This window comes from Corylus avellana, chromosome 2 (genome assembly GCF_965113065.1).
Source record: "Corylus avellana chromosome 2, dhCorAvel1.hap1.2, whole genome shotgun sequence".
Lineage (NCBI taxonomy): Eukaryota > Viridiplantae > Streptophyta > Magnoliopsida > Fagales > Betulaceae > Corylus > Corylus avellana.
The window spans coordinates 10,280,535-10,308,239 of record NC_142491.1 but is presented as its reverse complement, the minus strand read 5'-3'; the positions used below and the strand labels follow the sequence as shown (position 1 = coordinate 10,308,239).

The following is a 27,705-nucleotide window of genomic DNA, read 5'->3' as shown; positions in this document are numbered from 1 at the left end:
AGAGAACCCAAAACAAAAGCCCACAATAACCCAACACCAGCCCTAAAAACCCAAAACACAACCCAAGAAGCCCCAGCCAAACAGAAAACCCTAAAAGAGAACCCAAAACAAAAGCCACAATAACCCAACATCAGCCCTCAAAACCCAAAACACAATCCAAGATGACCCAGCCCAAAAAACCCAAAACCCCTAATATGATTACATTACTTATCAAAAAAAAAAAAAAAACCTTTTGGTAGGATTACCCAAGAGGTTGGCTAAAGTGGTAAGGGCATTGGTCTTGATAGCATTTTCATTAGGTTTAAGGTTCGAATCCCTTTGGGTGCAAACAATTTCTTAGGGCTAGCCCACCAGCGAAGCTGGATTATTACCCGATTCGTGTAGAGGGAGCGATTTGCACGGTTCCGAAGTCTATTCAACAGAAGTGGGTACACGAAGTGACTTTGCCTTAGAGAGCTTTCTCGTCATAAAAATAAAAAATAAAACTTTGGTAGGATCATGTATCCTCTTAAGATTATGAGACCTATTCTTTCTCTCTTCATGAATCCCAATTTCCTTATGAGAGGATTATTTTTGCTTATAAATAAAGCTCATGCAATAGGCTTCTTTTTTTTATATATAAATAATGTATATTCAAGCAATGCGCAGAGGGGTGCAACCCATGTACACAGGGAGTATACAAGAGACCCCTACTCCGTAGATAAAGAAGTGCATAAGTCTATAAATTCAGAATAAGATGCATATTGTATATGCATGCAATAGGCTTATATACCCCTACTCATGCAATAGGCATATTGTATACGCATTCAATATAGACCCCTACTCATGCAATAGGCTTATATGCGCATATTGTATCCTATCGGTAGTTTGAAGTTCCATAAGAAAAAAGGAGATAGGTTCATTGTATTTTCCAAAGAGAAACATTTGTTTTTCAACACTTGTGGATGTATGCAATCTTGTCAAATCACGTAAAATTGAGTCTTGATTCTTGTTGCTGCTTTTTTGTTAATATTTTCTTGCATTTTTTGCTAATTCTAACACAACCTAGTAACATCAATACATCATGTAGCATTGGGGTACTATGATGTAACATGAGCCCTGACAAAGACACCAAAAATTTAAGTGAGGGTCACATTAGATGAGTGGATTGTGAATGTGTTACATAGTGTTAAGTTCCATATTAGTTCCTTAGTTGGTAAGACTCGACTATTTAAGTGATTTTAGGAAGCTCCAATAGTGACTTTGACTAGTCCTCTTTCAAGAACCATCATCAATCCTTATCCTCCAATATTGATTTGTCCACTTTATCCAAATTTCATGTACATTCCTTGCCCTTAAACATAAGTTTTTCCCGATTGAAGTTTCATCATCTATTCCTAGTCCTCAAGTATCACAATGTTTGGTAATACCTTTCTGAAAGTGATTTCGCTATTTAAACAATAAAAAAACTTTTCAAACAAAGTTTTACATGTAGCTCCCACAAAAAAACACTTTTCAGTTTTCGTTTTTGAAAACACTTCTCAAAACACTAAACACATTTTAGAAAATAAAACACAAAACACTTCTCAAAAACTTCTCCACCTTCATATAAGAATGTTTTGAAAACACATGCTCAGTTTTTGAATGCAAGTGAAAAATACCTTTGAAAGCGAGGTTCCGCCTTTCAAGCACTAAAACACTTTTCAAAACACTAAACATTTTTCTTAACTTGGAAGAACCCGACTCTACAACCTTGCTCATAGGTAATTTACTATGTTTTCTAGTTAACCTCTCATCTATATCCTTCATATGTTATTCCAAGTTAAAGGAGAGAAATCATGTGGTTCAATTGTAAGGCCCGCCCACTCAAATGAATGACACTATAATGCTTAGCTCCTGTCAATATGGTGCAAAGACGGTAATCATGTTTATTTCCAAATCTTCAAAAATTTGTTCTTTCTACTCTAAAATCAAGACAAAGCAAACCTATTTAAAGACGAGGTTGTTTAATATTATGACTTTTTCTTATCCCCCAACACTATTATTGCTAATATATAACGAATTAGGTCCTTTTAAGAAATAACTTTTTTTAATTAGAAATTAAATTATAAAATTTTCAGCCTTTCATATACCATTGCAATTGCAAGACCTAGTATTCCAACTTTTTGAGTCATTTCTTTCTTATGCCCACCTCAATATTCTCTTACCATCCTTTCTCATGTCACCATTTAAATCTCACCTTATATTAATTCTTTCAACAAATCTCGAGTTCAAACCCCATATTTTCCTAGATTCAAATTAATAGCCAAATCTATTTATAGATGAGGCTTTGCATTGCAACGGCATAACCTAATATCACATTTTCTGGTATCCAATTGTCTTTCTTTTTTTAAATAAATAATCGAGGTATCATTAAAAGTGTAAGGCACTCCAACTAAATAGGAAGTATGCAACCATTGTCCTTTTCTTTTTCTTTTTGATAACAAGGAATCCCTTCAAGGCAGACCCACTTAATGTACCCACCCCTGTTAGGTACACTTCGGACCGGTGTAAAGCGCCCCTTCTACATGGATCTGGTAATACTCCGGCTTTGCCGGCGGACTGATCCCAAGAAATTGTTTAAACCCAAGAGAATTCAAACCTTAGACCTTATAGACTTCCACAAATGGTATGAAAGCCAACTTAATAACATTCAATGGTTCAGACATTACATCAAAACACAGGCTTCGATGAGGATTTAAGGAATTTATGTAAGATTGTGACATCCCAAATTGAATTTGTTAAAGCATTTTATGGACATATGCTAAGTCCTAGATTAAGCATATACTAGGACGATCTAAGTTATATAATCGATTACAGAGAATCTCAATTATTATTAGTCCTTTTGGATATTGTTTAAATGTTCGTTATGCATCCCAGGAACATGTCTACAGGAAGATCAAGATGATGGTGGATATCCAGGGGAGGACAAAGATGATGGTGGGGGTAATATAGTGTGTGTGTGTTAAAGAAGGTGTTGGTGCCCTTGCAGGGGAGTGGGGAAATCAAACTTTTTGTTTAATATTTATCTTAATTTTTTTCTTTTAGGAGTCTTTTCAATGACTATTATATTACCTGCTAGGTCAAGACTCAACCAAAAGAAGCTCAAGTCTATATGGACTTTATCCATGCCATGCCATGCACCTTCTTCCCATTCCAACTGGGGAAGGGACGCTCCAATTACAAAGGAACTACTATCATCCACTAGAAGCACATTATCATTGGCTTTTTTTTTTTATATATATATATAAGTAATGAAAGTTATTCATTAAAAAGCGTAAGGCGCCCCTAAATACACAAGCAATATACACAAGAGGCTCTCAACAAGCAAGAAACCCAAACGATGCACAAGCCCTACATTATCATTGGCTTTAACATCAAATGTTAGTGAGATTGACATATTTGAAAGTTCTTATACTCTACAATACCAGCATTATTTCACAATTTAATTATATGGTTCTTTCGTCACCGGGGATTCCAGCAAAAAGCTCTCAGAACAGCAATCCAAAATGCCCTTAATTATTTGGCCTAAATTTAATATCAGGATTGAAATTCTGCGTAGTTTTTAGCCAATTTAGTTTTTCCTCTTATTTTTATATTTATTTGTGTTAGCTCCATAAGGCCTCCACTAGAATCTGTCCGGCGCTTTTAACAACACTAATCAAAATGACAATATCAATTTATGTTGCCTTTTTATGTAGAGGGTGTTATCAACGCTATCTAACTATGACAAGCTTAGAAGATAATTTCTCAAACTATAACTTCTCTTAGCAACTATACTCTTGCAATTATTCTGTCAAGTGAATGGCATAACAAACCTATTCACCGGATTGAGATCTCACGCAATATTGTGCAATAGCTCTAATCTGAGTCATTCCATGCCACATCATCAATACAAATTATAACTCAAAATTTTCTCTCATTTTTCAGCTGCCAACTCTACTTTCACCATGACCACCATAACTACACCGTCACTGTCAGTCTACCACCACCATCAATGGCTTTCCTCTCTCGCTGTATAGACAAAGGGATAACCGGCCACCCTTATGGATGCATGTGGCCAAAGAGGATAGTTTGGCAACCACAAGTCACTAGATGTGGTTCGACCACCCTAAAGATCAAGTTGGGAGTGGTCAAATCACTCCCTTTAGCTACTAGAATGGTTCGGTCACCTCAAAGACCATTTAGGGGTGGTCGGACCACCCCCAAAGACCAAATAGGGGGTAGCCAAACCACCCTTGTGGCCAATCGTTTGTTCATCTAAACTAAAAGTGGTTCAAGCCATTCATCTAAAATGAACAAACTAAATTAAAGCTACTAGGTACCATATCCTATGTAATACCTAAATCTCAATCCCTATTAACCTATTACCATCCCCTAATAGAAGCAGCTAAGTTTTAATTTATGATAACAAAAGCCTCCTATCATAGGTAGTTACTCTATTGGGCCTCGAACTAAATGAGAAGGATACGTCCAAACTAGAATTTCAAAACACACACCAAGGCGCCAAAATTGGGTCATGAGTTAACAAAGTCCCCACATCCAAAATGAAAAGTTGGGAGAACAGTTGAACCGACCTGCCTGCCAGAATCTACCCACCCGTAAGGGTAATGGGCAGCGGATAGCAAGGGTGGATATATCCGCCCGCCAAATTAATATTATACAATTGTCTATTTTATATAATAATATAATAAGTAAAAAGAGTTTTTTTTTTTCTATCCCCCTTTTGGTTTTTTTATCATTCGAGAGCCTCTTCATTTTCTTGTATAGATTATATGTGCGCTATTGTCTGATTTTTTTTTGCTTAATCGGATGGAATAGCCAAAATTACCCGCCCTTAGGGCGGATACGGGCGGATTCAAGCCTCAGGTGGATACCAAAACTGCCCCCCATTGAGAGAGTAATACAAGGACAAGGTCCAGGTAAAGCTGAAATCCGCCCGTAAGAGGTGGTTCTCTGCCCTAGACAAATGCACTTCACAGAGACATACAATCCAATACAAAAATCCCAAGCCTGAAACCTAAAATATGCGAGCGCACTCTACCACAAAGAAAGACAACACCTCAATCACAAGAACCCCCTTGCATACGTGGAAAGTCGTAGAAATTTGGATAATTCGTTGCAACTTACCTAAATTAACAATCTTTTATTTAACGACCTCATCCTCTCATCATTTGAAACCGTTGGTAGACATTTTAAATTTATAATCACACACTTGACATACCATTTTCAGCTTCAAGAACCATACCATGCCAATTACAGTTAAAATAAAAAGAAGAAGAAGAAGAAGAGCAATTCATACTAAAATCAATAGAGTTGCATAAATTACACTAGGCTAAATGCAAACCACAGTAACAGATACACTAGCATATTCACAGCAAAAGCCCCAAAAACTGTTGGGCGGTCCAAGAGCAATTACAATTAACAAAATGTATATATTCCAAGGCCTTCTTCAAACGAAGATAATTTCCAAGTGGAGGATAAGCATATTGCTGGAATTGATTCCATATGAAGAATGCAGAGGCTTCCCTGCGCATCTGACACCGAAACCCAGCTCCAAGAAACCGATATTTTAGTGAGCGCATGGTGTCAAACAGTGGCACATGACCGAAGAAGACCATGCGCGATTAGACCCACCGCCAACCAGAATTGATTTGCTCCGTCAACTAGTTTGGAAGAATATAAGGAGCAAAAAAATATCTTGGAGAAAGATATTTAAGATATTTCTCTAAAAAAGTAAAAAATAAGATATTTCAGATATTTAAGATATTTAAGATATTCTCCTTTGTATCTGACTCAAACCTAAGCTAGGACATGGACATGGACATGTGACCGTGCAGAAAGCAGAGATGGAGCACAGAGGGAAACGACATGGATGGAGAGCGAAGAAGTGAGGACTTCGCGCGAGCCGAGAGAAAGAAAAGAAATTGGAAACTTTGTGAAAAAGAGTGTGTGCAAAAAGTTCAAGAAAGGCCAACCTCTCTGTACTACAGAACTCGTAGAGCCTTCCTCGGTCGGAGAAGATCAGGAGCGCCACCTCCACGTCGCAGAGCACAGCGAGCTCGTTAGCCTTCTTCATCAACCCGCCCTTCCGCTTCGAGAACGTCACTTGCCGGCTGATCTTGTCCTCGATTCGCTTCAGCTGCACCTTCCCCCTCCCCATTTTCTCTCCCTCCAAAACCCTAACCCTCGGATCTTCTCCGGTGAGGATCGGATCGATTCGAATAGAGTCCACGATTTTTCTTCTTAACGTCTTTGTTTATTTTTTTGGGCCTCTTTTAAGTATTTAGATATTTTAGATAGATAGTTTCGAAAATAGAAATCGCAGCATCTTTATCGCGAGGACTATACTCTTCCACGTGGCAATCATCCCTTTTGCGCGTCCATGATCAGGATGAAAAAATTAGCTGCGTGTCAGATCTTATGGACACGTGTCGCAAACCCTGGGTCCTAGGTTTCGTCATAGGCTTACTATACTAAGTCCCGTCGCGGTCTATTTAAACGATAACAGTGAAGGCCCGTACAGAATGATTTCCAGGCCGTAGAGCTATATCGTGGATGCTTACGTCATCAATAATTTGATTGTTCCCCACTAGACCCGGCCGTTTCATAATTTCATTTGTCTCTCTCTTGGCCCAGACATTTTTTATGGGCCTTCTTAGATACTTGTCTCCCCTATAAAGTGTTCTGTCCTTTTAAAGAAACTTCGAGCGCAGTAGTTTTAGCATCTTCCGGCCTACCCTTTTGAATAAATAAATAAAACTATTAGTTTTTGATTTTGGTATAAAGCTTCATTAAATTAAATTAGGCTAGAAGATTTTTTTTTTTTTCAATTTAGTTTATTAAATTGATATTTGTTCTTAGAATATGTTTTATTACAAATGTACATTATAATCATATGCTCTAAAAACAAATATCAGTTTAATATATTAGATTGGAGAAAAGAAAATTTTATCCTTAATTAAGATAAGCGACATTGAGGTGGTCAAATTCTCGAGTAGGATAATTTGAGAAGGATAATCTTAGAGGCGTGCTAGCCTTAAGTTTTGTGAGACATTGTTTTAGATGTGTGCTACATATATTGAGCAACCATTTTTGTGATTGGAGAGTCTATTTTGTGGTTAATATTTTATCTTGTTGTATTTTACGGTGTACATAGTGTTTAAATAACGTGCTAACATATACACTACTGAATTTAATATAAACCATAAAATAAATCATTTCGGTTTAACTTTAAATAGAGAAGCAACCATCATTGATTTTCTCATATTTTGGAAATAATTTATAAGAAATTGAGGGCAGATGCCAATTACATTGAACATCTTCTATTTCCTATAAAATTATAAATAATTCATCGATGTATGCTTGTGTCTTCATATTATATTCAAATAATAAAAAGGTGTCTAATTATGAGCTGATTTTAGGTGCAAATATATATATATATATATATATATATATATATATATATATATTGGATAATTTCACTTAGCACCCTTGAATTATCATGCATTTTGAGAAGACCCCCTCTAAATTTTAAAAACTTTTAATTTGATGCAATTAATCCTCCCATCAATTTTTGCTGTTAAACCCTAATAGAAACTACTAAAAGGACCAAATTACTCTCCAATTTTTTTTTAAAAAAAATTCAATGTGAAAATAATGGTAAATTTAAAATTTTTAAAAAGTTTAAGGAGTATAAAGGTCATTTTATCACTTTTAACATCCAAAAATTAGTAGCGGAAGATGAATTCCATCAAATTAAAAGTTCAAGAGGTGAAATTGAAATAATTTTAAAATTTGGGGGTCATTTCATATCATACGACAATCCAAGGTTCTTTGTTAAGTTTTTCGAATATATGTTTGTCCAATTAAATGCGATCCATTAATTGTACTAAAAAGTACATGAAATAAATAAATAGAAAATGGAACCCGACAGTGAGACAATTGTGCTGGCCCGGGACCTGGACATGCTGAACTTTAGAAAGGAGTTAAAGCCCAATTTAGTCACGTCCAAGACAAACATAAAATTATTGTGGTTGTTGAATATGATTGCGCAGGTCAAGTTAGAAACTTAGAATTGAGCATCCTTGCAGAGGCTATCCAACTATTTACTTAGGCCTTGTTTGTTTGTTAAACAACAATGCTTTTCCAAGATACTGTTCACAATTAAAAAAATTAAAAAAATTAAATAATGATTGATATAGAAAAGTGAAAAAGTAGTATTAAAAAGTAAAAAAAAATTGTTTTGTGGTGATTTTTTTATTTGAATAGTAGTAAAAAGTAAATGATGTGATATAAAAAATAAATGATATGATATAAAAGTGAGAATGTTTTTATGTTGATTTTTTTGAAAAAATGAAGTGAATAGTGAGTGGGAGTGGTGTGTTGTTTAACAAACACTACCTTAAAGGATATAAATTTCCTACAAATTAGGGTTTAGGGTTTAAGAATGTTTCCAATTAAGTCTCTAAAAATGTTATGTGTATATTTTGCATGAGTGAAGTACATGTTTTATTTACTCACGGATATAAATTTCCTACAAATTAGGGTTTAGGGTTTAAGAATTTTTCCAATTCAAGCACTATAAATGTTACGTGTATCTTAAGCATGTGAGAAGTACATTTTTTATTATTATTAATACTATTAAAAAAAACATGTATTTCTCACATGCTAAGGGACATATGACACTTCTAAAAAAAAAATTCTAACAACTTAATTTGTAAGAAATTTCTATCACGTGTAAATAGAGTTGTGGCCATATGTGATTGCCCAAATAGAGAGTAGTTAGTGTTGAGATAATATAATTCTATGATCACCAATAAAGCAAAAAAAAAATAGCACAATAAAAAATAACAATTGGTCATACAAGACACCAAAATTTAAATAATTTGACTTAATAAGCATTAGATTAAGAAGAATTTACTAACAAAATGTAAAGTATAAAGAATAGTACAAATAAAACCGCTCATTATTTTTTTCTACACCATGAAGCCGTTCACTTTTTTTTTTTTTTTTTTTTGGAAAGATGTTGTCCTCTCACTTAGTGTATGGCCGAATAGGTATAATATATAAATATATCGGTCATGGTGAAGAACATCACCATGACGTAAACTTCTCAATGAAGAAAGCAGCATGTGAGACAAAACCAAGTGAGAAAATAGAAAAGTAAATAAAAAAAAGGCTGGAGCCCACCATAAGACTTGTGAAATCAAGTCATTATCCAACGGATTGAATAGAGTTGTGGCATCCATAAGCTACCCAATTGTTTACTTAAAAAAATAATAATAATACTCATAAAATAATAATAAAATTAGAAATTAAAAAATGTGAAATGAAATAACCCTTGAATAACCATTATCATCTATGAGAGAATGACAATTTCAAGTGTTAGGGTATATGATAGGGTATCTCCGAAATATACTTTAACACCAAAACTATTATATTCTATCTTATTCGATCAATTCACAATTAAATGTATTTTTTTTTTTTTATAAAAACAAAACAAAAAAAAGAGAATGTAAAGAATAGTCATCATGCGTTCCAAACTTACCATAAATGAGTAACGTCCACAATGTTGGTTAAGTAATATGAACGTTAGCTATTTCATTTCTTTTGTCGTTTTAAACATTAATCCCATCACATTATAAGGTTAGTTATGTCATGCATATGACCAGAGACCTACTTAAGGGAGACTGACATAGGCTATGACCTCCCTCAAATTTTGAATGGTTCAATATAAATATGTTTTAGGATACATCTTTAGGTTTTGCCTTAGGCCCCTTAAAGGGGGTCTAAAAAATTAAGTACACGAACAAACCTGACCCCATGTGGCCTATAAAAAAAAAAAATACCCTAATGAACTTGGTCTAAATTAACACCAGAATTGATGATATTTGTCAGTTAATAAACAAGTTTTAACCGCAATACTTTATTGATCATGAAAAAATACAATTGAAAATATAACTCCAGCATTATGAGCATAATGTAATTGAAAATTCACACTTTCAAAGATTTTCAAAAGGATACAATACTTCTTGCTTTTAGAGTCACTTATTTAAAGTATATTTATATACCATCACTTTATAAAAAAGGTAGTTAATCTACTACTTTTATTAAAAGGCATGAAAGAAATTCACATTTTTCTTGTAGTGTAAGCATAAGAAGATCAACTATGTACCAACTTATTTATCGACTTGTTGTACTTGTACAAACTTTTTGCATTTCTACCACAAATTTTTGCCATGAATATTGTCAAAACTAGATTTCACAACAAATTTGAAGATTCGTTTCTTATTGATTCCTTAATATTATCAATCGAAAGAGAAACTGTTACGAAATTTAGTACATATTCGATCATAAATGATTTTTGGGATCTAAAAGAACTTTAAGTTCCATTTTAATAAGCAATTGAACTGAAAAATATAATATATTAAGAAAAAATTATTTTGTGCCTTTTCTTTTGCTTATATTTTCTTAACTCGGAATGGGTAGTCATTTTATTTTTTACATATTAGTTTAATCTTTAATTTTAATATATTTATATCCATGCTTAATGCTTTGCCCCTATCATTAATGAAACTTCGAAAGAGCAAGACCCATACTCACTAAGAGAAACAAAAAAGATGCATTTTATTTAGAAAAAAATGCTAGGTGTTGACGTAAGGTGACTTTAAACCCATGACTAAGGTGTGTCCCCAATGTGTGATCCTTCTCTAAGAAGGAAATGATTTGGTTTTGTCTTATATGAAATCCAAGACCTAGTGGGAATACTAAAGACCTACATGCAATAGGAGTTTTGATCAACTTGGATTTCTCCTTCAAGCAACCGACTTTGCTTGCGTATCTATACATGTTTTTGGTCCTCTTGTGAAGCGTGCGGAAAACATCAATAGAGCCGCACAAGTGAATTTGTGGGCTGCTGGTTGAAGGGCAATAGAGTAGTGCGCCGCATCTCTTGTATTTTCTTCTTGGTTTCATGAGTTAGAGACAAGAGAGGAAATAAAGGAGAGAAGACAAAGAGCACCAGACTGTTTTCTTTTTGGTTTGGGAGGAGCCCAAAACAAGAGAGCAAAAGAAAGGGTGCAACTGTGGAAGAGAAAAATAGAGGAGACCATCCGCCATTGTATCCCACCAAAAGAAGAAGAGTTTGTATTCCTGTCTTTTGTATTCTCTTTGGGGAATAATTTATATTGTGTGATAGTCAGATTTGGGTGTATTGGGGTTTTGGGTCTAAGTGATTTTCTCTCTACTATATTTTTGTACTCTATCTTTCATAGTAAATTTTTTCGTGATCGCCTCTGTTAGTGGACGTACCTCACATTGAGGGAACCACTTAAATCTTGGTGTTATCTTGTGTGTGAGTGTTCTCGCCTTATTTAACCATAATTGTAATCGTGTGTTTTTTGCACAACAAGTAGTATCAGAGCTCAAGTTCAAGAATCAAATTGACGGCAAATATGGCGAGTACCAAGTTTGAAGTGGAGAAGTTTAATGGGAAGAATAATTTCTCTTTGGCAAAGAAGGATGAAGGATCTGCTGATTCAGCAAGTAGTCCACAATGCGTTATTGGGAAAGGCGAAGAAACCTAAGAAGATGGAGAATGATGTTTGGAAAGAGATGGATGCGAAGGCTACCTGTGCGATCCGTCTTAATTTGTCAGATGAATGTGATTGATGAAGAAAAGGTTGAGTCAATTTGGCAGAAATTGGAGAGTTTATATATCGCGAAGAATTTGACGAATAAGTTGTACGTGAAGAAGCAGCTATATGGTTTACAGATGGAAGAAAATACAGATCTGTTGGAGCACCTCAATAAGTTCAACATGTTGAATACACAGCTGTTGAATTATGGAGTGAATATTATAGAAGAAGATAAAGCGATCCTTCTGTTGGCATCGCTTCCCCCTTCTTATGATCATATAGTTATGACATTGTTAAATGGGAAAAAGACTCTACCGTTTGAAGAGGTGAGGAGATTTCTCTTGTCACATGAGACACGGAGAAAACCTGTCAATGATCAAGTTGATGGGCTTATGGCACGATTTGAGCCAAAGCGCGGAAGAGATAAGTTTAAGGGGAAAAAATGGCAGAGGTAAGCAATCTCGGTCTATGTCACGATCAGCATAGGGTGAAGAATCTCGGTCAGATGCAAAAGATGTGAAGTGCTATTATTGTCATAACAAAGGGCACTACAGAAAATTTTGCAGGCTAATGAAACAAGACCTGGAAGATAAGAAGAATCAGACAGGTTCCACAGATTCAGTTAGTGTGGCCGATGGTGAGTCTGATGACAGCAAGGCAAGCACAAATGTTCTTTCAGTTTCCTCAGGTAAAATTCTCTCATAGACTCTTGGGTTTTGGATTCTACTTGTTCATATCATATATGTCCGAATAGGATGTGGTTCGACACATTTAAATCCTATAATGCGGGTACAGTGCTAATGGGCAATGATGCTAGGTGTAAGGCCATTGGACTAGGTACCATAAAAGTCAGGATGTTTGATGGGATTGTCAGGATACTCACTAATGTCAGATATGTTCCCGATCTTAAGAAAAATTTGATCTCATTAGGCGCATTGGACTCTTTGGCTATGGTTATTCAGCCAAAGATGGAGTTATGAAAACAACTAAAGGTGCTATAGTGATAATGAAAGGTAAGAAAATTGGCAATTTGTATAAGTTACTCGGGGACATAGTTACAGGTGGAGCTGCAGTGTCCACCTCGGCAGAACCAAATAATGGTAACACAGTTTTGTGGCATATGCAGCTTGGTCATTTAGGTGAGCGCAATATGTTTGAGGTTCACAAGAGGAATGGAAGCAACGAAGAGTCAGCTTTAAGGTGGCGTCTCCTTCAAGCAATTGTGTTCTCGACTATGTTCACTCAGATGTTTAGGACTAGTTGCGATGCCATCAAACGAAGGTGCACATTATTTTGTTAGTTTTATTGATGATTTTTCAAGAAAGGTCTGGGTGCATTTTATGAAGCACAAGTCAGAGGTTTTCACCATCTTCAAGTAGTGGATGGCACAGGTGAAAATCAAACGGGAAGAAGAGTGAAGTATCTGAGATCGGACAATGGGTTAAAGTACAAAGATACTGCATTTTTGGAATTTTGCAAAACAAAAGGCATTAGTTGTCACTTCACAGTGAGAGGGACTGATGTGGTATTTTGTGACCAAAAATATCAATAATAAAAATAACCACTCGCAATAGAACGAATCCCGTAGGATAGGGCTATAGAGAGGGTGTCGAACCTCAAGGACTGCAGGGGTTAAATTATCAAATTCGAAAGATCAAAATTAACTTAATTAAAAGAGAGTGATTTGTTTGTGTGAATTTGAAGTGCATAAAATAAACGGAAAATAAAGGAAGTAAATGTATGAGAGAGAGAGAGTAGGGTATTGACTTCACCACAATCCGCACATCAATGGTTAACCATATTTAATTCTAGCAATTCATTCTATGCATGTTATAATTTCAACAAGAAAACATATAAAAATAATCTCATACAATCAATGGAATAGCATAACCCATCTTCGGTTGGCACGGACCGTCTACCTAAATTACACTAAGCTAGGGTATAGTACGATCCGTCTTCCCTAGGCATGGCCTATCTAATCCTATTGATTGCATGTCAATTAAGAACCATTGTATAACCATCATTCTTATAATCACAGAAAATAAGAATGATTTGAGTTCAATAATAGTAAAATAATTTCTAAGACAAGATAAAAATTTTACTAATATTAAATTGGAATTTAAAGAACAACTGCATTTAATATGAAGAACAGAAATCAATTGTAGCAATCCTCAAAGTTATACAATCAACATGCATAAATTGAAAGACTAGAAATTAAATACAATCAAACCATTGTACTTGGAGAGGGCTACATCAATACCCCACAATTGGGTTTAGCTGCTCATGATCTTCTAAGCTCCACAAACTATTTTACTGAATTTTTGCTCTAAAAGCGGTGTCTTTTCTCAATGCTTAGAGGCCTATTTATAGGGCTTAGGAGAGTCCTAGAAGCCCTAGTAATCCTATAAATTTCGGAGATTTAAGTCCAAGTCCAATTAGGACAAAGAAAACCTAAGTCCAAATCGGAATAGGATTCGCCCAGAATTGCGTTCCTGTCTTGCGGGGCTATTTTGGCATTGCGGCGCTCCGAATTGGGAAAATTCTATTTCACAATGATTTGTAGTAATTTGAGTTAGCTTTCTACTGCCGCTTGAATCACCTTAATCGGATATTTGAGCTGAAAGTTATGGCCAAAATACCGAGACATATGCAGAATCCAAATTTGAATCCAATCCGATTTTGACTCCAATTTGAGAAATTCCGAATTAATCCCTTCTTTTATTTGATTAAACTTAACCATGATTGGTTAAGTTTAACCATATCTTCTAGGTCTTCCCAATGTGTGCTTTTAAGCCCAAAATCAATGGAATTAATTGCATCTTTATTTATAACCTGAAAACAATAAAAACAAAACAAAATCAAACAAATAACAACGCTAAGGAATTAACATATGCAAATTAAGGGGCTTGAATGTGCAACATTCAGCGCTTATCACACCCCCAAACTTACATATTGCTAGTCCCTTAGCAATACAAAGCAGAAAATAAAGTGAAACATAAAAAGATAAATCCATCTTTCGTGGGATATACGATTGCATTTAGCGTATGCAACAAGCCTTTTAAACCCCTAGGAATTCCCTAGAGGACGAGTGAAGTCTCGTGAGGGTTTTTCAGGAATGATACCCACAAACATTTTATACCCCTGTAGTTCTCAAACATGCAATATCATAACCATCATGGTTCTCAGTCATAAACAGGCTTAATAAAACAAACACTATCTTCACAATTTCAGGCAATCACAACTTAGCTTCAATCATGGCAATTATGAGATATTACAAGATTCAACTCGTGTATGTGAACTCAACAAATAGTCAAGGGATTTCAAAACTAATCTCAGTCATACATTGGATTAATACTCAAAATTTATTGGACTTCTTACTGGATAAACAACCGAGGCAACAAATTTTTTTTTTTTTTTTTTTCTTTCACTTAGCTCCCTTAAGCTTTCTAATTGACCCATGTATCGAGCGTTAAGCCAATGACTCCCAAACCAGATGGTTTTAGGGCATTAGGTGTAAAGACACCCCTAAGGACTTACTAACTCGGATCAAAAAGGCTACAAAGCTAAGCTTTTTTTTTTTTTTTTTTTTTTTTTTTTTTTATATATATCAACCAATCTAAACTTTTCACTTTTTGACGCGAACGCTCACTGCTTAATGAGGCAAGAGGTCCGGTTACTTGGTGGAAAGTTCAAAATGATCGTCATTTTTTTTTTTTTTTTTTTTTAATTGGAATTTATGCCAAGGTCGTTTTCCCAATAAGTTGCCCAACTACATTTCAAATATTAAAAACAAACAATCTTGATTCCAGATTTCATGATCCACAGACTATGTGCTAGTGTGCTTGTGCAAATCAAATTGAAACAAGTAATATTTCATACTGCCAATGAAAGTAACCCAGTTTTAATTCCTTAATCAAGTGATTATCTGTTCGTCATATTAAGCCTATCAATGAATTTCAAACCACAACCGGAAAATCAATTGCATGCTCAGAACTCTCATGTATATGCCCACACCCCCCAACTTAATGTGCACAATGTCCTCAGTGTGTGGAAAATAACAATAAAACAGTGCAAGGGGAAAAAGAAACACTGAACCTGTCACTAAGGCGCAGAAGAAGATGCCCCGGGTGCAGGTGGCAGCCATGCTACAATGGTGCGCAGCAGTTCTTGCTGGGCTTCTCCCGAGCAGGCGAAGAGCGGGATGTGGAAGCAGTGGCCCGAAGCATGATGTTGCTTGGTTAAGGCAATTCGTCGAGCACTTGGTGGGCACTCCAAAAGGGAGGAGATGGATAACCACCTTATTGGGCTGCCCAACCCCTTGCAAAACAAAGACAAACCAACACAGAGCAGTCTGTGGACCCACGGACTGCTGATTGCTACAAAAATTTGAACGAAAAAGGGGGACGGTGCGGTTTGGTGAGGTGGGTGCTTGGTTGGATTCGGTGGTGTGGGGGAAAGAAGAGGTGCGGCGCTGGGGAGTGGGGAAAAATGGGGGAGAAAGAGGGGATCATGACCTAAAAGGGTCACGTGCAAACTCTAAATGAGTGCGCTCGATCGCTCTTGCGCAGAGAGTGGGGTGGAAAAGCGGGGGTACGCTCGAGCGCTCCTGAAGGTGCGCTCGAGTGCATTCATGCATGTGTGTGTTGAGTGCAGAGCATCTGCGCTCGATCCCACGCATGGTGGGCTCGAGCGCAGGCTCGTCTTCTAGGATCGAGCGCATGGTGAGTGCGCTCGAGCCCAGGGTGTCAGTGCCCTAATCCAAAAAATAGACGGGATCCGTCAAATCGACGGATTCCACGTCTGTACCTGGCTCGAAATGCTGGATGCAGGGCTTCAATCTTTGACCATTGACCTTGAACAGAGTGCCATTCTTTGGGTCCCGCAACTCGACAGCACCATGGGGCGACACTGCGGTGACTATGAAGGGGCCGTCCCATCGGGAGCGAAGCTTGCCAGGGAAAAGCCGGAGTCTGGAATTGAAGAGCCATACTTTCTGGTCCCGAACAAATGTTTTGGGCAAGATATGTTTGTCATGAAAAGCCTTAGTCCGCTCCTTATAAATGCAAGCATTATCATATGCATCTCGCCGCAGCTCCTCTAACTCTGTCAATTGAAGTTTCCGGTGAGAACCAGCTGCTTGCATGTCGAAATTAAACTGCTTAATTGCCCATAGAGCCTTGTGTTCTAATTCCACAGGGAGGTGGCACGCTTTGCCATATACCAGCCGATAGGGAGACATTCCAATGGGAGTTTTGTAAGCTGTGCGGTAGGCCCATAATGCATCATTGAGACGCAAGGACCAATCCTTTCGGTCTGGCCTAACCGTCTTCTCCAGAATATGCTTAATCTCCCGATTAGACACTTCCACTTGGCCACTTGTTTGAGGATGGTAGGGAGTGGCTACCTTATGTGTGACAGAATACTTGAGAAGCGAGGCTTTGAAAAACCGGTTGCAAAAGTGTCTACCTCCATCACTAATGATTGCCCGAGGAGTGCCAAATCTGCTGAAAATGTTGGCTTGGAGAAATTTCACTACAACCTTATGATCATTGGTCTTTGTGGCAATGGCTTCTACCCACTTAGAAACATAATCCACTCCTACCAAAATGTACTCATACCCGCAAGACGGTGGGAAGGGTCCCATGAAGTCGATACCCCAAACATCAAAAATCTCGACGATAAGGATGGGGTTTAATGGCATCATGTCCCTCCGAGACATTGCTCCTAGGCGTTGACATCTCTCACAAGCTCGGCAGAAGTCATAGGCATCTTTGAACAAGGTGGGCCATGTGAATCCGCATTGTAGAACCTTGGCTGCTGTCCTCTTGGCACTGAAGTGTCCTCCACAAGCCAGGGAATGACAAAAGGTAAGAATGCTGGAAAATTCACTCTCCGGGACACAACGTCGGATGATCTGGTCCGCACAATACTTGAACAACTCTGGATCTTCCCAATAATAGAATCGAACTTGCTTGAAGAAGCGGTCCTTATCTTGCTTGGACCAATGAGAAGGAATCCGATCTGTTGCTAGATAATTGACAATATCGGCATACCACGGCGGATTGCTCGGAGTAATTTCCAAGAGTTGCTCATCGGGGAAAGAGTCATGAACAGGAGTTGGCTGAGGTGTCTCAAATAAAATCCGTGACAAATGGTCAGCAACAACATTTTCAGTGCCCTTTTTGTCTCGAATCTCGATGTCAAATTCTTGCAAAAGTAATATCCAGCGGATCAACCGAGGCTTTGTTTCCTTCTTGGCCAGTAGATGTCGCAGAGCAGCATGATCAGAAAAAATTATAACCTTTGAGCCCAGCAGATATGAGCGGAATTTATCCAGAGCAAATACCACAGCTAGCAATTCTTTCTCAGTGGTTGTATAGTTAACTTGAGCATCTATCAAAGTCTTGCTAGCATAATAAATGACATGAGGAAGCTTGCCTACCCGTTGTCCCAAAACTGCACCCACAGCATAGTCAGATGCATCACACATAATCTCAAAGGGCAATGACCAATCAGGCGGCTGCATGATGGGAGCCGAAGATAAGAGAGACCGGAGCTGCTGGAATGCCTTATGACATGCTTCATCAAAGTGAAAAGGGGCGTCCTTAGCAAGCAAGTTACATAAGGGCCTTGAGATTTTGCTGAAGTCTTTGATGAAACGACGGTAGAAACCGGCGTGCCCTAGGAAAGAACGGATCTGCTTCACTGAAGTGGGGGGTGGTAAATTCTCAATGAGCTCAACTTTAGCCCGGTCCACCTCAATACCTCTCTTGGACACTATATGGCCCAAAACTATCCCTTCCTGTACCATGAAGTGGCTCTTCTCCCAGCTCAAAATCAGGTTAGTTTCTTTGCAACGTTGAAGCACAAGTGACAAATTATGAAGACATTGATCAAAAGAAGATCCAAAAACAGAAAAGTCATCCATAAATACCTCCAAAAATTTTTCCACCATGTCGGAGAAGATAGACATCATACATCTCTGGAATGTGGCAGGTGCATTGCATAAGCCGAAGGGCATGCGTCGGTAAGCAAAGGTGCCGAATGGACATGTGAATGTCGTCTTCTCTTGGTCTTGGGGATCAACTGCAACCTGGTTATACCCGGAGTAGCCGTCAAGGAAGCAATAGTAACTTTGGCCAGCAAGACGCTCTAAAATTTGATCAATGAATGGGAGCGGGAAATGATCCTTCCGGGTATGGGAATTTAGCTTCCGGTAGTCAATGCAGACACGCCATCCCGTGGTGGTGCGCTGTGGAACCAATTCTCCTGCAGAGTTCTCAACGACGGTGATGCCTGATTTCTTTGGAACCACTTGAGTGGGGCTCACCCATTTGCTATCTGAGATGGGGTAGATAATGCCTGCATCAAGTAACTTGACTACCTCTTTCATTACTACCTCCTTCATGTTGGGATTCAACCGGCGCTGTGCCTCGCGGGAGGGTCGAGCATCTTCTTCCAAATGGATCCGGTGCATACAGATGGAGGGGTCAATCCCTTTTAAATCTGCCACGGTCCAACCAATAGCCTCTTTATACTCCTTTAACACTGCGAGTAGACTGTCCTCTTGGTCTTTTTGCAAGTCGGAAGCAATGATAACTGGCAAGGTGTTGTTAGACCCCAGAAATGCGTACTTGAGCTTTGCTGGCAGGGGCTTCAACTCAAGCTTTGGTGGAGACAGCAGAGATGGAACAGGAGGAGTGCTGGCCGTCGCAGGTAGGGGCTCCTTTACTACTCTCCATGGATGGAAATCTGCACTTGCAGCTGTTTCGAGCAAATCATGGACCTCTTGAATGTACTGGTCGGTGTTGAATTCTTCAAAGTCGAAGTAATTCAGGCATGCTTCCACTGGATCCTTCGTCAGGAGACTGGGTAGTGAATCTTCTACATATCCTTCAATGCTGTCCAAAAAGAAACACTCATTCTGATCAGGAGCATGCTGAAATGCAGTAAAGATATTCAACCGAACCTTCATATTGCCAAAGGAGATCTCCATGACTCCAGTTCGACAGTTGATACATGCATTTGCTGTGGCTAAGAATGGACGCCCAAGGATGACAGGAACCAGTTTCTCAGGATTGGGCACAGGCTCAGTATCAAGCACTATGAAGTCAACTGGGAAGAAAAATTTGTCTACCTGGATGATCACATCTTCTACAATCCCTCTAGGCTTCTTAATTGACCGATCAGCTAGTTGCAAAATCACAGTGGTGGGTTTCAGCTCCCCTAGGCCAAGCTGCTGATATACTGAATAAGGAAGTAAATTCACACCAGCTCCCAGATCTAAGAGTGCCCGATCAATCTCGCTTTTTCCGATGATGCAGGAAATTGTTGGAGCCCCGGGGTCCTTGAACTTTAGAGGAGTGTTGTGCTTAATCAGGGAACTTACTTGCTCAGTCAGAAGGACTTTCTTGGGGATGTTATTTCTGGTCTTCCTCTTTTGAGTACACAAGTCTTTAAGGAACTTGGCATAGGCGGGCACTTGTGCAATGGCATCTAGGAGGGGAAGATTGATTTTGACTTGTTTGAACATCTCCATCATTCCTTGAATTTTCTCTCCTTGTTTCCCAAAGTGTGAAGGTGCCCTGAGACGTTCCGGGAAGGGGGCCCGTGGCTCATATGGGATCTCTGGAGTGGGTGCCGCTGATGACGAAACCTTATTGCTTGCTTGCTTGCTATTGTCATTCTGCAGGTTCTGTGCAACCTCTGTGTGCTCATCCTTTTTCTCCTCCACATGATTGTCAACTATTTTGCCGCTTCTCAAGGTGGTGATGGCTTGAACTTGCTGATGGTAGGAAGTGCCCTCATCTACCATGAAGTGCCCCTTAGGGTTTACCACCGGCTGACTTGGAAGCTTGCCTTCGTCCCTTCTGTTGACAGTGTTGGCAAGTTGTCCGACTTGAGCTTCTAGCTTGGCGATGGATTGGGAATGTGAGTTGACTCTTTCTTCTTGAGATTTGATTGACTGCTTGATCTCGCTGGTCAGCTCATTCACTGCTTTTATAATCCGATCCTCAAAATTTGACTCTGGGGGAACTTGATAGTGCTGCTGTGGAGGCCGGTAAGTAGAATGAGATTGGTAGGGCTGCCTGTTGGATTGAGATTGATTATGTGGCCCTGGGGCTGAGTTGCCTGAACTTGAATTCTTCCATGAGAAATTTGGATGATTTCTCCATCCGGGGTTGTAAGTATTGGAGTATGGATCATTACCCGGTCTGGAGAAAGCTGCATTAACCTGCTCATTTGCAATATCAGTGTAATTTCCAGTAATAGGGCAGTTATTTATATGATGCATAGGACTGGAACAGAAAGAACATGGCTCAGTGTGTGTGTGAGCAGCATTAGGAGCTAAACCGGCAGTCAACAGAACTTGATCTAGCTTCTTTGTGATGGCCTCAACTACTTGGTTCGCCATGTTTGGGAACTGGTCTGCTTCATACAAACTTTCGGTCTTGAGTGCTTTAGGTGGTGGTGCCCTCCGTCTGGTAGAGACCTGCTGAAGAGAATTGTTACTCAAGTTTTCAAACATAGACCATGCTTCATCTTCGCTTTTTAACATGAATGTCCCCCCACATGATGCATCTACCATTTTTCTGTTGGACTCGGTCAAGCCATCATAAAAACACTGCACTAGCTGCCATTTTGGGACAGCGTGGTGTGGGCATGATCTAAGCAAGCTCTGCAACCTATCCCAAGTTTCATGGAAATCTTCTCCCTCATACTGGGAGAAAGTAGTGATGGCTCTCCTAGTATCATTGGTCATTCCTATGGGAAAATACTTCTTAAGAAATTCTTGCTGTAATTGAGCCCAAGAAGTAATAGAGTTAGGTGTTAAGGATTGAAACCAATGTTTGGCTTTTTCCTTGAGGGAGAAAGGAAAAAGACGCATCCTTAGGGCATCCTCAGTGAATCCATTCATTTTAGTAGTATCACAAATTGCTTCAAAGTCACTGAGGAAGTCATAAGGATTTTCAGTGCTAAGCCCTAAGAAAGAAGGTAAACTTCGTATGGTGCTGGGCTTAATTTCATAATGGGTTGCCGTAATTTCTGGCAACCGGAGACATGTGGGAGTAGTGTAAGTGGTTGGCAGGTAGTGATCCTGCAAAGCTACGTGATTACCGTCTCCCATGGTCTCAGTGGAACGTTCTTCTAGCAAATTAGGGGTCCCTTGGGATCTAATTTGTCTAAGAGTGCGTTCAATTTCAAGGTCGCAAGAAATTAATGGAAAAGATAAAGAACGACGACCTAGCATAAACTAAACAGAAATTAAAAAGAAAACAGGAAAAAAAAAAAATTAAGCTAAAGCAGAAACAAATAAGCTCACAAACGGCCTTAGAGCACTTTAGGGTTCTGGCTGTAGGATGCCGTAAGTGCGCTCGATCACACGGCAGGGTGCGCTCGATCGCAGTTACAGAGAAGGCAACTTACGGACCTGTTTGCAGTTTCTAAAAAAAAATCAACACAAAACAAAATTAAAAAAAAAAAAATTAGCAACTTAAAACAGGGAAATAAACTATTAAGCTAAAATTAATCTCTAAAATTTGACAATAAACCGTTAAGCAGTCCCCGGCAACGGCGCCAAAAATTGATGTGGTATTTTGTGACCAAAAATATCAATAATAAAAATAACCACTCGCAATAGAACGAATCCCGTAGGATAGGGCTATAGAGAGGGTGTCGAACCTCAAGGACTGCAGGGGTTAAATTATCAAATTCGAAAGATCAAAATTAACTTAATTAAAAGAGAGTGATTTGTTTGTGTGAATTTGAAGTGCATAAAATAAACGGAAAATAAAGGAAGTAAATGTATGAGAGAGAGAGAGTAGGGTATTGACTTCACCACAATCCGCACATCAATGGTTAACCATATTTAATTCTAGCAATTCATTCTATGCATGTTATAATTTCAACAAGAAAACATATAAAAATAATCTCATACAATCAATGGAATAGCATAACCCATCTTCGGTTGGCACGGACCGTCTACCTAAATTACACTAAGCTAGGGTGTAGTACGATCCGTCTTCCCTAGGCATGGCCTATCTAATCCTATTGATTGCATGTCAATTAAGAACCATTGTATAACCATCATTCTTATAATCACAGAAAATAAGAATGATTTGAGTTCAATAATAGTAAAATAATTTCTAAGACAAGATAAAAATTTTACTAATATTAAATTGGAATTTAAAGAACAACTGCATTTAATATGAAGAACAGAAATCAATTGTAGCAATCCTCAAAGTTATACAATCAACATGCATAAATTGAAAGACTAGAAATTAAATACAATCAAACCATTGTACTTGGAGAGGGCTACATCAATACCCCACAATTGGGTTTAGCTGCTCATGATCTTCTAAGCTCCACAAACTATTTTACTGAATTTTTGCTCTAAAAGCGGTGTCTTTTCTCAATGCTTAGAGGCCTATTTATAGGGCTTAGGAGAGTCCTAGAAGCCCTAGTAATCCTATAAATTTCGGAGATTTAAGTCCAAGTCCAATTAGGACAAAGAAAACCTAAGTCCAAATCGGAATAGGATTCGCCCAGAATTGCGTTCCTGTCTTGCGGGGCTATTTTGGCATTGCGGCGCTCCGAATTGGGAAAATTCTATTTCACAATGATTTGTAGTAATTTGAGTTAGCTTTCTACTGCCGCTTGAATCACCTTAATCGGATATTTGAGCTGAAAGTTATGGCCAAAATACCGAGACATATGCAGAATCCAAATTTGAATCCAATCCGATTTTGACTCCAATTTGAGAAATTCCGAATTAATCCCTTCTTTTATTTGATTAAACTTAACCATGATTGGTTAAGTTTAACCATATCTTCTAGGTCTTCCCAATGTGTGCTTTTAAGCCCAAAATCAATGGAATTAATTGCATCTTTATTTATAACCTGAAAACAATAAAAACAAAACAAAATCAAACAAATAACAACGCTAAGGAATTAACATATGCAAATTAAGGGGCTTGAATGTGCAACATTCAGCGCTTATCAGGGACTCCACAGTAGAACAGAGTTGTCGAAGGATGAACAGAACACAATTAAAAAATGCAAGATGTATGAGGTTGAGTGCAGGATAACCAAAGGGTTTCTGGGCTGAGGCAATTAATTATGCATGCTTCGTCACCAACCGATCACTAGCCACTAGGATTGACTTCAAGGTTCCAGAGGAAGTATGGTCAGGTAAACTGGTTAATTATTCTATGTTAAGAATATTTGGTTGTCTGACATATGTTCAAGTGCATAGTAGAGAACGATCGAAATTAGATTCAAAGTCAAGAAAATGTATTTGTCTTGGTTTGGAATTTGGTGTTAAAGGCTATAGACTCTAGGATCCAGTCTCAAAGAAGAAGATTGCTAGCAGAGATGTGGTGTTTAATGAGGCCAATATGTTAAGAAAGGGTGAGGGTGAAGCATCGACTGATAGCTAGAAAGGAAACAAGTAGTGGAGGTGGAGCTTGATGAACAACGTTCACTCATAGACATATGTGATGACGAAGAATCGTCAAGAGATTCAGAGCATCGAGAAGAGCCTTATTCTTTAGGTAGAGGCAAAAAGAAACATGATCAAAAAGCACCGGAGAGGTATAGATTTCAGGACATGGTTTCCTTTGCTCTAACAGTTGTAGTGGAGTCTCATCGTCTATTTAGAATGGCATGCCGATAGAGGTGGAGTTACTATAGAAAGGTAAAGCTTAGGAATCGATAGAATTGCTAAAGGCAAAGATGGTTAAAGAGTGCAAATGGGTCTACAAAAAGAATGGGTCAACACATAAAGTTGTGTGGCTTAGAGGACTGCCAGAGAAGCATGGTAGTCTGTCTAAACTAGGTCCTATGCTCAAGTTCAAAAGGTGCTTGGACTTGAGTGACACTTATGGATTGTGATAGCCCTTAGTGGCTTGGGCGGAGGGATCATAAGCAGATTCGTATTTCAGGGACTTGATGGGTTTCAAGTCAAGTTGGAAATTGTTGACGTAAGGTGACTTTAACCAATGACTAAGGTGGGTCCCCAATGTGTGGTCCTTCTCTAAGAAGGAAAGGATTTAGTTTTGTCTTATATGAAATCCAAGACCTAGTGGGAATACTAAAGACCTACATGCAATAGGAATTTTGACCAACTTGGATTTCTCCTTCAAGGAACCGACTTTGCTTGCCTATATATACGTGTTTTTGGTCCTCTTATGAAGTATGCGAAAAGCACCAACAGAGCGGCACAAGTGAATTTGTGGGCTACTGTTTGAAGGGCAGCAGAGTAATGCGCCACACCTCTTGTATTTTCTTCTTGGTTTCATGAGTTAGAGACATGAGAGAAAATAAAGGAGAGAAGACAAAGAGCACCATACTGTTTTCTTCTTGGTTTTGGAGGAGCCCAAAACAAGAGAGAAAAATAAAGGGTGCAACTGTGGAAGAGAAAAATATAAGGGACCATCCGCCATTGTATCCCAGCAAAAGAAGAAGAGTTTGTAGTCCTGTCTTTTATATTCTATTTAGGGAATAATCTCTATTGTGTGATTGACGATTTGAGTGTATTGGGGTTTTGGGTCTGAGTGATTTTCTCTCTATTATATTTTTGCACTCCATCTTTCATAATGAATTTCTTCGTGATCGCTTCCACCAGTGGACGTACCTCACATTGAGGGAACCACTTAAATCATGGTGTTATCTTGTGTGTGATTGTTCTCGCTTTATTTAACCGTAATTGTGATCGTGTGTTTTTTGCACAACACTAGGCCTACAAATAAATTTTACAATTTTTTTTTTTTACAATATGATGTTGCACAACATGATTGGATTTTTCAAAATTTGAATTTATTTCATTTTCAATCATGTTGCATCCCACATCACTTTGTAATTTTTTTTTATAAAATTTGTTCCTTCCTCTTTTATTTAATCATTGTGCATAAATAAGTTTGTAAACGTGCTTCTCTGCCTCTCTCTACCTCTTACTTCTCTTCCTATTTCATTCATAGCCACCTTTGTCGCCTCTCATCGCTATTGGCAGCGGCTCACATCTTGAGACTTGGAGTTTTATGATTGGTCAATGGAAACCCTTAATCCAACCCTTTGACGGGATTGGTACCCTTTTTTGTTCGCAAGAGCATTTATGGCATCATGCTCGTCAAAGTAAGATGAACCTCCCCCTTTTATTTTTATTTTTTTTTTGCATTATTTTATTTTATAAATTTAAATGTTCGCTAGTTGTGAGAAACATAAATTATGAAGAGGGCTGCTAGGCATCTCAACATTTTTTTCTAAATGATCTGGACCCCACATTCATTTAAGAAAAAAAAATAATATAAATCTATTTATTTATTGAATGGACCGGATCATTTGAGAAAAAGTGTTGAGATGTCTAGTATTATCCAATTGTAAATTTGTAATCTTCTATAAAAATTGGTTTTTATGTTGAGATGAGGAAACATCACCTATTCACCAACATGCTCCAAGTATCACATTCCTCTATGTAATAAGCGTTTGAGTAATGCTATACTTCATACATAGTGACTCTCTGAAGCTGCCCATGCAGCTTGTGTTATTGTTCGGACATTTTCTCTCGTACTTTTTTATTTTATTTTTTTTTACACAGTTTCTTTAATGTCTTAAACCGCAAACCTAAGTGCAATTCTACTCGATCCCAAAAAAAAAAAAGATATGTTTTAAGCCCCATATGAGCTAATAATAAAAACTAACAACTTGTTTATAGAAAATAATTAAACACGTACAAGTAAACTTTAGCTTCGCTAGAAGTCACATGTTAATATAAATGTTTTCCAAAACCTTTTGATCTAACCAAGTGTCCATGTACTATAGAAAATCCATACTTCCAAAAATAAGAACTATTAAACAAGCCTTGTTTCGAATAAAACTAATTTAAGAATAAATCAATTCAGAACCATTAAAACTTTTTGAAAATTCTAAAACGACTCCAAACGACACCTATTCAAATGTCTAGGTGATTCACAAATATTAAGCGGAATAAGATCTGACCTAACAATCAATAATCAACCAAATACAGATATGTAATGAAAATCAAGAACACAGATATTTGGTTACGAAGAGGAAACCATTTAGAGAACTCTCTAAATGTAAAACCTCTCCGGGGCAGCCAAACCCAGGAAATCAATCCACTATAAGAAGAATAAGGAATACAAGAAGAATTACAAAACCTTTGCAATTTACTCTTCCTTGTACACGACAAGCGACCCACTTGACTTCTACCGCAGTAGCCCTTTCCAGAACATCTGGCACAATTCTTCTATAAGATTTCCTTTCACCGGAACTCCGATTGGCTTCACGTATTTAATCCCTTCTCAAATAATCTAGAACAATATCTCTCTCTAAGCTCTCTGATTTTGCTCTCCAAAAATACGTACTTGTAAATGTAGCAAAATCGTGTTTAAATAGAAAATAACCCTAATAAGTCAGCCAGGTCCGGACCCTGCAGATCTGAGGTCCGGACAGGCCTCATAAAATGCACTTTCGGGAACTGGGGTCCGGACCCGGGGAATTGAGGTCCGGACCCTGCTTGAAAAATCAAGTTTCTGGAAATGGGGTCCGGACCCGGCTTCTGAAGGTCCGGACCCGGACTGTCCAGTCTTCATCAACAACTCCGATCGATGGGCGTTTGTGGTCCGATTGAGCTGAAATTTTGCAGGGACGTTCATAACACATGAATCTACATTATGAACGGTGGAGATTGGATTCTGAGCATTCTATATTAGTGTTTGAGCCATGAACAGTAGCATCTGCATTTTGGAACTGAATTAAGCCAACACAAGAACTAACAAACTCCCCCTTTGGCAATTCAGTGACAAAACCAAAATGTCGAGCCAATCCCATCATCTCCCCATATTTACTCCCCCTTTTTGTCACAGAATGACAAAAGGTCTTCATGTTTCCTGAAACACTTCACAAAATACATCAAGGCATATGTGGAACAAGAAGACATAAATAAAACTCAAGAAAAAAATGATGCGTGATTATAAAGAAACATCAGCAAAACTCCCCCTCAATGTATGACTCAATTAACAACAGGAAAC

General features: G+C 38.2%; 1 protein-coding gene across 11 annotated transcripts in view; it reads right to left on the bottom strand.

Annotated features, from left to right (window-relative positions):
* Positions 1-6,314, bottom strand: part of LOC132187924 (agamous-like MADS-box protein FUL-L) — an 82,808-nt gene extending 76,494 nt beyond the window's left edge. For 3 of the 11 annotated variants that reach the window (XM_059602377.2, XM_059602374.2, XM_059602369.2), the window contains exon 1: positions 5,997-6,310. In XM_059602377.2, the coding sequence (XP_059458360.1) occupies positions 5,997-6,181 (185 nt within the window). In that variant the 5' untranslated portion in view covers positions 6,182-6,310. Of the gene's footprint in view, positions 1-5,996 lie in introns of all 11 variants that reach the window. The other 8 variants (XM_059602361.2, XM_059602356.2, XM_088513552.1 and 5 more) reach the window with 6 other exon arrangements.
* Positions 6,315-27,705: the final 21,391 nt, after the last annotated feature.